This window comes from Eutrigla gurnardus, assembly GCF_963514095.1.
Source record: "Eutrigla gurnardus genome assembly, chromosome: 1".
Lineage (NCBI taxonomy): Eukaryota > Metazoa > Chordata > Actinopteri > Perciformes > Triglidae > Eutrigla > Eutrigla gurnardus.
In genome coordinates this window covers 29,079,422-29,092,199 of record NC_139915.1, presented here as the reverse complement: position 1 = coordinate 29,092,199, position 12,778 = coordinate 29,079,422, and the positions used below count along the sequence as shown (strand labels likewise).

Below are 12,778 nucleotides of genomic sequence, written 5' to 3'. Positions count from 1 at the left end.
AAAAAAGACCATAATAAAACAAAAAGTTAAGTATATTAAGGTATCGCACACCTTATTGTTTGTGAAAGATTATTATTATATTATTATTATTATATTATTATTATTATTATTATTATTATTATTATTATTATTATTATTATTATTATTATTATATTATTATAGTCTCTTGTGTTGTTGTGTGTTTCAACATATTTTCATTTTGCGACACAAAAATGTAAAAGTAGAATTAGAACGAGTATTGCTGATTTTTAAATCATAGTCTTTTTGTAAAGTGCCTGTCTGTCATTTCATGCATCTGTCGCCCTTCTGCCGGGTCCGGGTCCTGAATCTGAGCGTCTGCGGTGGAGGATCAGAGGCTCTGCGGAGCGTCAAGTCATGTGGACCTCTAATTAAAGCTGACGCTGCCACTGAAGCCCGCCAGCCCTCGGGTCAAAGGTCACCACGCAACCGCCGACATAAGCAGGTAGCCAGCCACTGTGAAGCGGACTGAAAGGCAAAGCAATTGCTGCCCCTCCTCCACCTACTTAACCTGTCCCCCCCCCCCGCCCCCCCTTCTCCTTTTCTTCCTCCAATTCCCAATCCAAAAAAACCCCACCCACCTCCACACATTTATCCACTCAATGACACGGGAGAGAAAGAATAGAGACAGAATAGAAAAGGAAGAAAGAGGAAAGGGGAGGAAGAGGAAAGGCTTTTCAGCAGAACATCTATAGGAAACACTTCAGAGCCCTTTCAGCGCGGGGAAAGAGCGGGGGACGCCGCTTTCCAAGGTGCAAGGCCATCACCGAGGGCCAAACATGTCACTGGAAAAATAAATACCGCAGTGAACTTCCCCGTGTACGTCTCTCATATGAATGATGCTATCTGTTCGCCAAAACAAAGGCATGCTGTTGACCTTTACTTGTCCGGTTCTTTTAAAGCAGAGTGGAACCGGACCTTGGTGTGTTTTCCTGGAGATCCAGTCAAGGAGAAGAAAGAAAAAAAAAAAGTATTGGAGGGAGAGGGAGCAAGTGTGCTGAAGAAAGTCATTCATCATGCTCGGGGAAAAAAAAGGGTCTCCACCACAGTGTAAAAGAGTCCCTTGTTGTATTTGGTCAAGTACAAGTGAACCAGAGCTTGTAAACAGGAGTCACATGGACTCAGAGGTCTCTCGTTGTAGCAGCACATCGACCCCGGAGGTCAGACACACTGCAGGCTGCAGGAGGAGGCGAGGCAACGCCGTCACGTGGTCACTGCAGCTTCGTCTACGCCGTTGTAAGGCTTTCCCAAACGCAAGGAGCTGCTGGCTGTCAGATGTCAGTACCCACCTCCACCTCCTCCACCTCCTCCACCTCCTCCTCCTCCTCCTCCTCCACCTCCGGCTGCCCAGAAACCTTCTTTGAGGTTGTTTCCGGGAGTTGATTGGCTTTACATGCTCGCTCCTAACAAACTGCACCGCTGCTCTTTGTCTTGTGGTTTAGTCAATACGGACACAGACAGGCTGAATACACAATTACAATGTATTGTATCAGATGTGACCGTATTAAAAAAATACGCTAACATGTAAGTTAATGACACTTTCAGTCAGGAACAATATCCTTTAAATCCGAAATCTTACATAATTCCTTATGTCCCATTTTCTTAAGACTCGGAAGCCGACAAAATTAAAATGGAATAAAAACGCGTCTAAAACGGTTGCTGTGAGACACATTCCCTTTAAGCCCGGCGTTAAGTGTCTCGCTGCCACAGATGGATGCCTGTTTCTCAGAAAGAAATCAAGGGCTTCCAGATAAAAGAAGGAAACCATAATAGGTGAAAAGAGCAAGGCGACTCAAATGGCGCTAGTTCGTCACATTTACGTCACAACGTGCAGACAAAGAGTGAAATTATATACATTATTATATATATTTAAAACACCCTGCTATCTTAAAATGCCATGTGTTTTTTTTCCCGTGCATGTTTCATATCCATTAGTTTCCATAAGTTTGGTCACACAGGTGGAAGAAGAGCGACGGCACTCCGTCTCTTTGTGTCGCCATCAAAAGGGAAAGAAGCGTCGAGACACACACACACACACACACACACACACACACACACACACACACACACACACACACACACACACACACACACACACACACACACACACACACACACACACACACACACACACACACACACACACACACACACACACACACACACACACACACACACACACACACACACACACACACACACACACACACACACACACACACACACCGACAGGACCGATTACCTTCCAGCCGGAGGCTCCGTGTGTGTGTGTATCCTAACCACAGTGTGTCCACATGCAGTCGGGGACACACACACAGATCTGACCTCAGAGCAGCGCCAACAGTCTGCTGCACAACTACAGAGCAGAAAAACACACCAGCGGCTGAAACACAGCTGTCTCCCTCCATTATTCACAGAGCGCACCATTTCTCTTTTTTGTTTTTGGCTTACATCACACCAAAAGGTGGGAAAAACCTCACACTAGAACCGGGCTGCTGACGAGACCTGAAATTATTCATCGTCTTCCGATAACGCGGAGAGACGAGCGGAGCAGGAGGTCAAATGACCCACAACTGTGATCTTTGGCTTTTCATTTCTTTAGCTTTTTTCAAATATATAACACTGCAAAAAAAAAAAAGAGGAGAAAAATGTCCTCAAGAGAAGATATACTGCACCCTTCCAATCCAAAATAACAATCAATGCATCCAAAATCCTGACATCTGATCCATCACTCTTTTATTGGATCCACCACAGAGTCAAGAAAATGTCAACACAATCCTCAAAGTGCACTGATTTATCATGTAGAGAAGCAGCGGTTTAGAATGGGGAAAAATAAAAATATTTTTGGACATTATATTATACTAAAAAGGACACGGTCCTGTTTCTATAAAATCTGCAAACAGATGATTTGAGAAGCAGTTTTAAGTCACGATAAAGTCAAATCCCTTCATAAACGTCACATCTTGACTGAACAAAAACCCCTTCCTTCCAATAACACCCAACAACAACTTGTCAAGGGTTAACACCAGACTAAAGCCCCTTTCCCACTGGATAAAAAACCCCAACTAAGACCCTTTAACATCTGGCTTTTGTCTTCAGTGAGAATATAAAATCGGCATTCATTCCCAGGACAGAGCGACTCGGCAGTAGTCATGGCTATTTATCGGTGATGGAAACACGACACCCGGGTGGACACACTCATTTTCACCTCCTTTTTCTATGGTGCGATGCTCTGCTATGAAAAGTTATAATGAATAAAATCAACAGGGATTTGGACATTGTAATTTAATATACTAGAAAACAGAGTTAATATGCCACCAGACTCCAGTCAGAAAACAGGCATTTTAACAGTAAGTCTTCCTGCTGTTCCAACAGTCACCAACTCTGGTTTTAGTTTGAAAGATAATTAACTGTAAGATTTGCTAACACGAAATAAAATAATAAAGGTATACTGATAATGGGAGTTCATCATTGAGTGGGTTCTCCTGAGTTTAAATATTCATACATTTTGGTTGGAATAGTGTATTAATTAAGCCCGTCCCTCCTCCTTTCGAGTGTCGTCTTGTGGCCGGGGTCCAGAGCAGCGTTTGGGCTGCGTCAGCTCGTTTTCAGGCCCCGACAGTGTTTGATGGAGCTGCTGGCCGTCGCGTGGCAGACCTCTGGCTGCCCGGTCGGTGACTGATGCACACGGGGGCCGCGGAGGAGAGCTTTATTAAACGAAGGCGAGGGCCCATCACTCTCCCTCTGACATATTGGGGGCTCACCTTGGGGTTGGGAGCCGGTGAACCGGGAGGAGTCAGGGAGACGAGGAACACGTACTCTGTATTAAACACCTCGGTGACCATGTTTGTTGGTTTTACAGTATGTTGCAATTTTAAATTTGACTGCGTTTCATATTTTTTTGTTGCATAATGTGTGCATTTGTGTGTGTGTGTGAGTCTGTGTGTGTGTGTGCAGAGTGAGTCATTTAGCAGGATACGCTGTGAGCCGGCGTGCTGCAGAGAGAGAGGGCGCGGTGACAAATCCATCACTTAACCCTCTCATTCACTCCTTTGACACACACACACACACACACACACACACACACACACACACACACACACACACACACACACACACACTCTATCTGCAGACCTTGACAGCTTGCATGAACAAACCACCCCTCCTCCTCCTCCTCTCAGCCTTCATCACCAGCTGCAGGAGGCTCCATACAGTCCCCCGCATCGGTAACCTGACAAGCGCCTGCAGCTGCACCAGCACCCATGGGTGCACCAAGCAGTGCCAACAACAATAGCAGCAATACACACACACTTCCACACGCTGACACACACAGCAGGAGAAGTCCAGCACAACCCGGCCCTGATAACAGATGCTGGATGGTTTCTATTATACGCTCCATTAAGCAAAGGTGTCACATTTTAACATCAATAAATCATTATCTCATTAATTTTGAAACATTACTGTAATTAATGTGACACGGCTGTCGACGGAAAACATTTCATTTCAGAAAAAGTTTTTTTTTTTTAAGGAAAGCTGCTTTTGTTGTAGCTTACTTTAAAAAATGTGTTTATCTGATCACATTATGAAAATGTTTACTTTGGAACAAAAGGTGTTTTAACATGTAATCCTCAGCGAGGGATAAAGGAAATATTGATTCGGTTGCACATATGCATTTTCTTATCTCTTTGATTTCTTATCTGCGTAATAACTCCTGAATCAATAGCCTGTATTTAAGTCGGTGTATTTAAGACAAACAAACGCTGTTTACCTGAATTCCAGTGAGAATGAGGCTCCAACACTGTTTGTCTTTATCAGCAGAGTTGGATTATATAGAGACAAAGTGGCTTTAAAATACTTATAATTGTTGTCAGTTTGTCATGGATCGTGTGTGTGTGTGTGTGTGTGTGTGTGTGTGTGTGTGTGTGTGTGTGTGCGCGTCCAGGAAATCTCACATTCTGCTGCAGCAAACTGTCATATTTTTGGAGTTAATCGAGGACTTTTTCAAAAGCAACTTTCATGTTGATCACATTTGGGTCAGTAATTTAAGATGATCCATAAATCAATTGACGTCCCAGAGCCCCAGTTAAAGACATGCAGATGACTTGTTTTAATTGGCCATCAGCCAAAAACCCAAACGATTTTACTTTATTATCATAAACGACAAAGACAAGCAGCAAACGCTCATATTTGAGGAGGGAAAGTTTGGCATTTTTGCTTGAAAGATTATGAATAATTGCAGATTAAAATTCTGTTTGACTAATGGGCCATTTATTCCAGTCATAATTTAATTTTAATCATACAAAAATAAACGGTGTATTATTCTAAAACATCCGACAGTCCTAGAAGTGTGTGTTGTGTTTAAACTAAGAGAAAGAAAACTTTCCATAAAAGTGAGCAAATATATTATTCAGGCAGTGTCTGACTGGCAATGACACCACAATTTATCAATCAAAACTTACTTTTTCTTAATAAATAAAAGAAATATCCCAGTGTTTGGGGGGAAAAAACAGTAATTACTCTTAATTGTCTAATTTAAAAGTTGCAATTTTCTCGTAAAACTGGAGCGATGAATGTGGAATTAATTGCATTTTCATTCACGACACGTTTTTCACCATAAAGTGACATTTTAGAAGTTCATAAAGTTTCCCCAAATAAACAGAGTGAGCCGCAGAGTGAGAGAAACGAGGGCAGGCGACCACGAAGCCCTTGACTTCATGGTGACGGACATTTGTCAGGGCCCATTGCCTCATCGCAGGCAACGCCGCCATGTGTTCACTCTCAGACAGAGAAACAGTGTGTGTCTGTGTGTGTGTGTGTGTGTGTGTGGGTGTGTGTGTGTGGGTGTGTGTGTGTGTGTGTGTGTGTGTGTGTGTGGGTGTGTGTGTGGGCAGACGGCCAACACAAACTGACAGAGGCTGGCGCCGGCAAAGAGGTGACTTAGGGGTGATTAAGCTAAAAGCAGCCGACGCAAATGTCGAGATCTCAGCAACGCAGACAAACGAAAACAACACAGAGTTGAAAAATGTTTGCATTCACGTTCAGCCGTGTGTTACAGCGTCTGTGCTCCGTCCAAATAAACTCAAGTTTTAGAAACAACAAATAGTTGTTTGGGAAAGTACATTTAAGATGAATTTCTGGATAGAATGAAGATTTCATGAAGCAGGTAATTCACATTCTCATTAGGATACGGGAGCTACAGCCAGAATCAACCTTACTTCTGGAGATAATTTCCCTTCTTCCTGTGCTCCCTGTCTTTATGCTGTATAGATTAGGTGTACAGTTATATAAATATCTATTTTACTTTCATAAAGAAGCATTATATGGACGTAATTTGTTCCCTCTTTCTGGGAAAGATGAGCCGTTTTTTCCACATTACAGCAATCTACAGACAGAAAGGAGTTGATGGGAAGTGAAGCGACAGTCAAAGGGAGAGAGATGCAAGTGACAAACAGCGGTTTCTCCCGCCTGATTTTTAGAAAATTGTTCATAAATTCAAATCTATTGCTCCGATGATGCTCATCTAATGCAAATGTTTGGATTCATAAATGTAATCTTTTATCTTGAAATCAGCATGTTAGAGAAGGAAGAAGGAAGTTTACACCAACTTTTAGTGTGTGTTTAAACGTCTTTGGCTAAATACTTCAATAAACTGTTCATTAAAGAATATTTTTCAAACTGGATTTTCCCAGAGGGATAATAAACCTGCATGTGTGTGTTTGTGTGTGTTCCTTCTTCTACAACACCAGTATGTTTGTTCACTTCAAGAGAGACAGAGGGATTAGTAAGTAGTGGTCAATAAGGCTCGTTCCGGTTCATCCCCGAGGTGTTGGACGGGTTTTGTGTGGATCGGTCCTTCTCCACCAAACTGCTTCCTGGCTTTGTGCATGAGGACGTTATCACACTGAAGCAACAACAGATCTCCTTCAAAAAGAGGCAAACTATTGTCTAAAACACAGGTGCATGATTTAGCCTTGGATTTTACTCAACGAGAACGAAGCCCTGGACTTTTGAATTAAAATAGTCACTAACATGACATTTAACCCAACGACTTTGACCTCACAGAGGGAGAGAGATGTTGAGGAGGGGAGAGAAAAAACAAACCTCACAGATCTCTGCCCTCCTCATAATGAAAACAACGGAGACTAAACACGATGCTGATATTCAAACACCACCACTGTGCATCACACACACACACACACACACACACACACACACACACACACACACACACACACACACACACACACACACACACACACACACACACACACACACACACACACACACACACACACACACACACACACAGCTGACCTTTACAGTGAGAAATGAATACATGAATAAAGCTAAAATCTGCAAATGACAAATCTGCATTTGGCCCTCCAGGTTTCCCTCGAGGTGAGTTTCAGAGAGTCAAATGAGAGCGGTCGGATTTAATCTGCTGCCTCTGTGAGACACACACACACACACACACACACACACACACACACACACACACACACACACACACACACACACACACACACACACACACACACACACACACACACACACACACACACACACACGCACACACACGTGCACGCATGCACACGCACAGACACACACACAGGCAAGCCAGCAGATTGATTGGCCATTGTATAAATCAACCAAACATTGATTGCCGTTTCACATGCTAACAGGAATCAAAGCAAGTATTGTGAAGAAAGAAAAGTAGAAACCGAAGTGCAAAGACATGAAAGGAGAGAAGGAATACAAAATGTGACAGCAGCGTGGAGGAAGTGAGGAGAGGGGAGGAGACTCCTCAGTGGACCAGACGGGAGCAGCAACAGTTTGACCTTTGACCGGGGAGTTAAGTTGCGGTCAAGTCCAGAATCACAGAAAAGGTTAATCCCTGTGGACGGTCTCTCCTTCCTGCTCTCGTCTCTGTTCTGAATCAGTCAGCAGAGCTTATCGGAGTCGGCAAAAAGCAGCAGGATTCCTTATCCATATCTGTGAGCGGCCCGACCGGTCCCTCTTATCATTGATTTCTGAGTCTGTGAGAGAGAGATTACTAATTTCTTAACTAAACGTTGACTATTTGATGAGTTAATCTATCTAAGGTGAAACATCGTCAGAGAAAATGTTTCTCATGTATTTCAAGAAGCAGATTGGATTTTAAATGCTGCTGAGGTGAATACGTTCCCGGTGTCAGCCGGTTAGAGAGGAGGATCCTTTGACTGTTAGCTCGTTAGCTTTAGTCTGTAGCGTATGTGCTAGCATGCTACCTCTTTTTGGAGTGCTGCTGGGCAAGGCAGTCGTTCAGGAGAGAACCAGACTGGCTGCTTTTTTAGAGAGAGGAGGTCTGAAGAACGCAACAGGGGGAAGTTACTGTGCATTATGGGTAAAGACCCGCTCACACCAGCATATAACACAGCTACCCCCCCTCCCCCCTCTTCCATATGCAATGAAATGATATACAGCCCTGAGAATTAACTGCTGGAGGAAAGTAAACAGAAAGTAGAGACCGTTTGGGACTTACTAGTGCCGGACCGGCTGGCTGGAGAGCTATTAGCAAAAAAAACCTTCATGTTTCAGGCTGTGACCAGAATATATTTGAGATTTTTCGTCGAACAATTCACACGAACGTCTGAATTGTTTCAAGCTGAAGCTGTCAGACTTTTTTTAACCATTTACAAACAGGGCAGAAAAGAGCGTATTCATATCCGGTGTTTAAGCAGGAGATTAAAGATAGAAAATAAAAAGAAAACAGGTTAAAAAATATATTAAATGTTAAAAAAAAAAGGATTCAGAGTTTTACTTTGCGTCAAAAAATGTCGTTGCCGGGGGCGGAAGGAGTTAACGATGTGAATAAATGCCAAAACTATCCAGCTCGGAGAGACCTTCAGCTCCTCCGAAAAGAGGCTTGATTGACAAGGTGCAGAGGCATGCAGTGTGTGTGTGTGTGTGTGTGTGTGTGTGTGTGTGTAGGAGTGTGTGAGTACGAGGAGAGGAGGCTGAGGTATTCGGTCTGTTGAGCATCTGTCATTAAACCGTGTGTGTTGTGTGTCTTTCACGCTGCGCTGCTTTCACTCCGAGCCGGAGTGAAAAGGGTCAGGAGAGAGTTTTACTCCGAATGTTTAGAACGAGGTATCAGGATCTTTATTATGTGGTATTAAAAATGTCTTATGAACTGATCTGTTCGATAAAGAAACGTACAGGCGTTATGGAAAACACTTCCAGTCTCAGGCGTGGACAGGTGCAGTACTCATCTGAGCGAGTGCAATATTATTTTTAACGGGAGGGTTTCAGTGAAGATGCATCTGCATAAATAGGACTTATTATATTATATTAAACTACAGAGTTGTGTGAGAGTTTGTACACTGATGTTACCTGGCCTCCATTAATAATTCATCAAGATATTTCTCTGGATTTCTCTAAAGTTTTCTTTAATTGACAATGAAAATAATCTGACCTGGAAAAATGGAATGAATGCTCTCGGTTCGCAAATCATTAATTTCATCTATTTAATCTGATCATCAAAGCTCAAGGATACTTTCAGGGTATTTCATTCATTCAACCTTCACGTTTTAGTAGCTGAGTGAATGACAGAAACCAAATTATATTTCCTTTCGGGTTTTTCAGCTCAACTCACATCTCGCATAAATAAAACATCCAGCAGAGTTTCTTTTTGGAGAAAAGAAAAGAATAACTTACATTTTTTGACTAATGCCATGACGGCCACGTCATTTCCTATTTAACTGAGCTGGTGTAATGAATGTCAGGAAAAGTGTATATTAACAACCTACTACTGACATAATGACAAGAAATATAAAGTGTTTTTAAATGAATTGAATCTCTGAATACATCTATTGCAGCGATAAACCCACAGCCAAGAGGAGCGCTCACAGATACAACATCTGGGGCAAATATTTCCCTCAACGCTGATGATTTTTTTTTTATAGATAACTCCAGTGAGATTAATTAAATGAGGCAACATGTTGGACACATATTTAAGTAAGCAATGTGTGTGAGAATGCTTGACCTTGTTCAAATATCCACCTCCGTCCCCAAAGAGTTCAGAACCAGCTTTACTTCTTTAGAAGATAACAAGTTGATGGGAAGGTAGAGGTTTTTACTGATTATGTGAAAGCAGGTTTCATTTGCAGATAGATTTTAAATTTAATTAAATTACATACATTTCTAAGCATCAGGGGTACATAAAAAAATACAGGTCATGAAAAATTGTAAAGTTATCGGTCATCCTATCCATATTGTGCATCCCTATTTCAGCTAACTGGGAGCAGATGTGTGATCGAACTGGACACTGAAAACCTAACATGTGATGGAATAGTGGTTTTTCCGCCACAGCGTTTATCAGGTGGTAGTCGCATCCCAGGGGCCGTCATCGGTGGACCGAGGAGCTCGGAGGAGCTCGGGCCACCCAGGCGGCGAGCTGGTGAGCTGTTGATGAAGTGAGGGGTCACTGCGGGGCTAAGTGAGACCTCACACCGGACAAGCAGGCCAGACCTCGGGCCACGACGGCATATGGGTGTGAAGGAGGTGAGGAAGCCGAGGAGGGGGGGGGGGGGGGGGGGGGTGGCCAAGCTGTCCACTCCGCCTCTCACGAGACCCCCAGCTGTCACAACAGACACTTACCAGCCCTCACACTAAACACCCACCAGGGAGAGGGGGGGGCATCCTTCCTCTTCCAAACAGAAGGATGGAAAAAGAGGAAGGATGGAGGGAAAAAGGAGATGCTAATCTCTCCTTCCTGCTGCTGTGATGTCGGAGGAATGCTGGGATCTGCCCCCGCCACCGTCTCTCTCTGCCACTTCTGAAGCCAGGCTGCAAACCTGCTAATTATAGCCACTAAAAGGATGAAGGTGTGACCCAAATAGTTATTTTAGGTCTGGAGCAGCCTTGTGAGAACCGCTGCACGGAGAGAGAGAGGGCGAGTGAGTGAGAGAGAGAGCAGAGGGAGTCCCAGCAGGAAGTTTCAGACTCGACCGTCACACAACAAAACACACAGGAGCAGAGCTGCCGAGCCGAGAGCCGAGGTCGGACTGCAAGAGTGTTCCAACGCTGTGAAGACGACTCCAGCTCAGACTGAACTACAAGGCGTTCAATGGGGGACTGATTCTGCTGCAGAGCATTCTGAAGTGATAACTCCAATTAATAGATTTGTTCGATTCCCATAGCACAAAGGTATCGGCATGAGGACTGAAAACCTCAGATTGGTGTGCATCAGGTGTAGAATTAATCTCAAAATGAGACGAATGCAAAAAATGTGGCTTGCAAAAAACCATGCAGCTACTAATGCAGTTCTTGAGCTGCAGCTTCTACCGGACGTTTAAGAGGAGAGTAAATTCAGGAGTCAACGGTTGAATAAACCAGTCAACAAAATCGATTTTTCAAGAGACAAAGTCCTTAACCATACGATCAGGAATGAGCACAGAAAATATGAGGCTGATTGGTCCAGTAGTCTACAAGATCAGCTGTGGACAGACAGACACACACACGGCTGAACACATGATCTCCCCACTTCACCATTAAGGTGGCTGCATGCCAAAGTACACAGTATCTGTAAATATATCACATGCTAGATATAATTATCTCACTACTGTGATGTCTTTTATGTTTTGTGTATCGTATGTTGAAGTCTGTGTGTGGGTTTTTTTTTTACTCTTCTCCTGCCCGCAAGATGACTTTCCCTTATTTCCCTTCAGGGAAAGTTATGGTTGAAAGTTAATTAGCAAAAGCATCACAGCCGACTTTAAAGAGACATTTATGTTAAGTAAAATAGGCGGCTGTAAAAGCCTCAACTGCTGTACATCCCCTTACGAAGAAAAATACAGCGATTTTGTGACTCGCAGGTGTAAAAGTACTGCATATCGGCGTCGCTTTTTAAATAAATACGCATTTCTCTGGGAAACTGTTCTTTCAAAAACAGCAACCACATTTGAAATGACACTCATTAAAACCTATACATTGTAATTTCTAACATTATTGTGTATGAACATTTTGGGTGCAGCTTTAATCTCAGGAGGGTCCTTCTCACTCATACGAGCTGCTAACACCACCAAACACCCGTCTCCCTGCTCTCTCTCGTACCTGAGAGCCTCTTGCCAAGAGTGTCGCGGTACCACGCGTATCACTTAACCCCGTGTCAAAACACAGGCGTAACGTAAGCCCGGGGAGCAGGCGAAGGTCCCCAGCTCATAAAGGAATGTGCGAGTCGGGAATAGCACCCTGCATGTCGGAGAGGCACCTCGACCAGAGTGCAGAGTTACTGCAGGGAAGGGGAGCTGGAAAACAGCCAGACTCTGACAAGAGATGGAAGGCACACCTTCACCTCGGGGGGGATCCGCAACACAATGAGAACCTGCGACTCAGCGGTTATGAAAGACGGAGAGTGAGGATGCTCTTACCATGGCGCCCCGTATATCCGGAATCCCTTTATGGTGACGTCAGAGTCCTGCAGGTACACACAGTTTGTGAGGAGCGTCTGGACATTGTCAAAGTCCTCCGGTTTGAGTTTGGAGACCGAGGGGAATCGGTAGTAATCCTGCTTGACCAGCTCGGCCATAAAGTCCTTATCGAAGGTCAGCTCGTGGTTGCCGGCGATCACCACCTTAAACTCGTACGGGAGGCCGCCTAGAAGAGAGAAGGGGAGGTGGTGAGCTCACGTCCCACATATGTACAAACACTTTACAATCCAGTCTGTTGTTCGGCAGGAATTTCCTCCTCGCTGACATTTTCTCATAAACCTCCGACCTGA

The 12,778-nt window shown here is 43.8% G+C and overlaps 1 protein-coding gene across 2 annotated transcripts in view; it reads right to left on the bottom strand.

The window, feature by feature from the left end:
* The window catches only part of mpped2a (metallophosphoesterase domain containing 2a), a 61,114-nt gene that overhangs the window by 20,473 nt on the left and 27,863 nt on the right, over positions 1–12,778 (bottom strand). For both annotated transcript variants that reach the window (XM_084025837.1, XM_084025838.1), the window contains exon 4: positions 12,429–12,654. In XM_084025837.1, the coding sequence (XP_083881963.1) occupies positions 12,429–12,654 (226 nt within the window). The remainder of the gene's footprint in view (positions 1–12,428; positions 12,655–12,778) is intronic.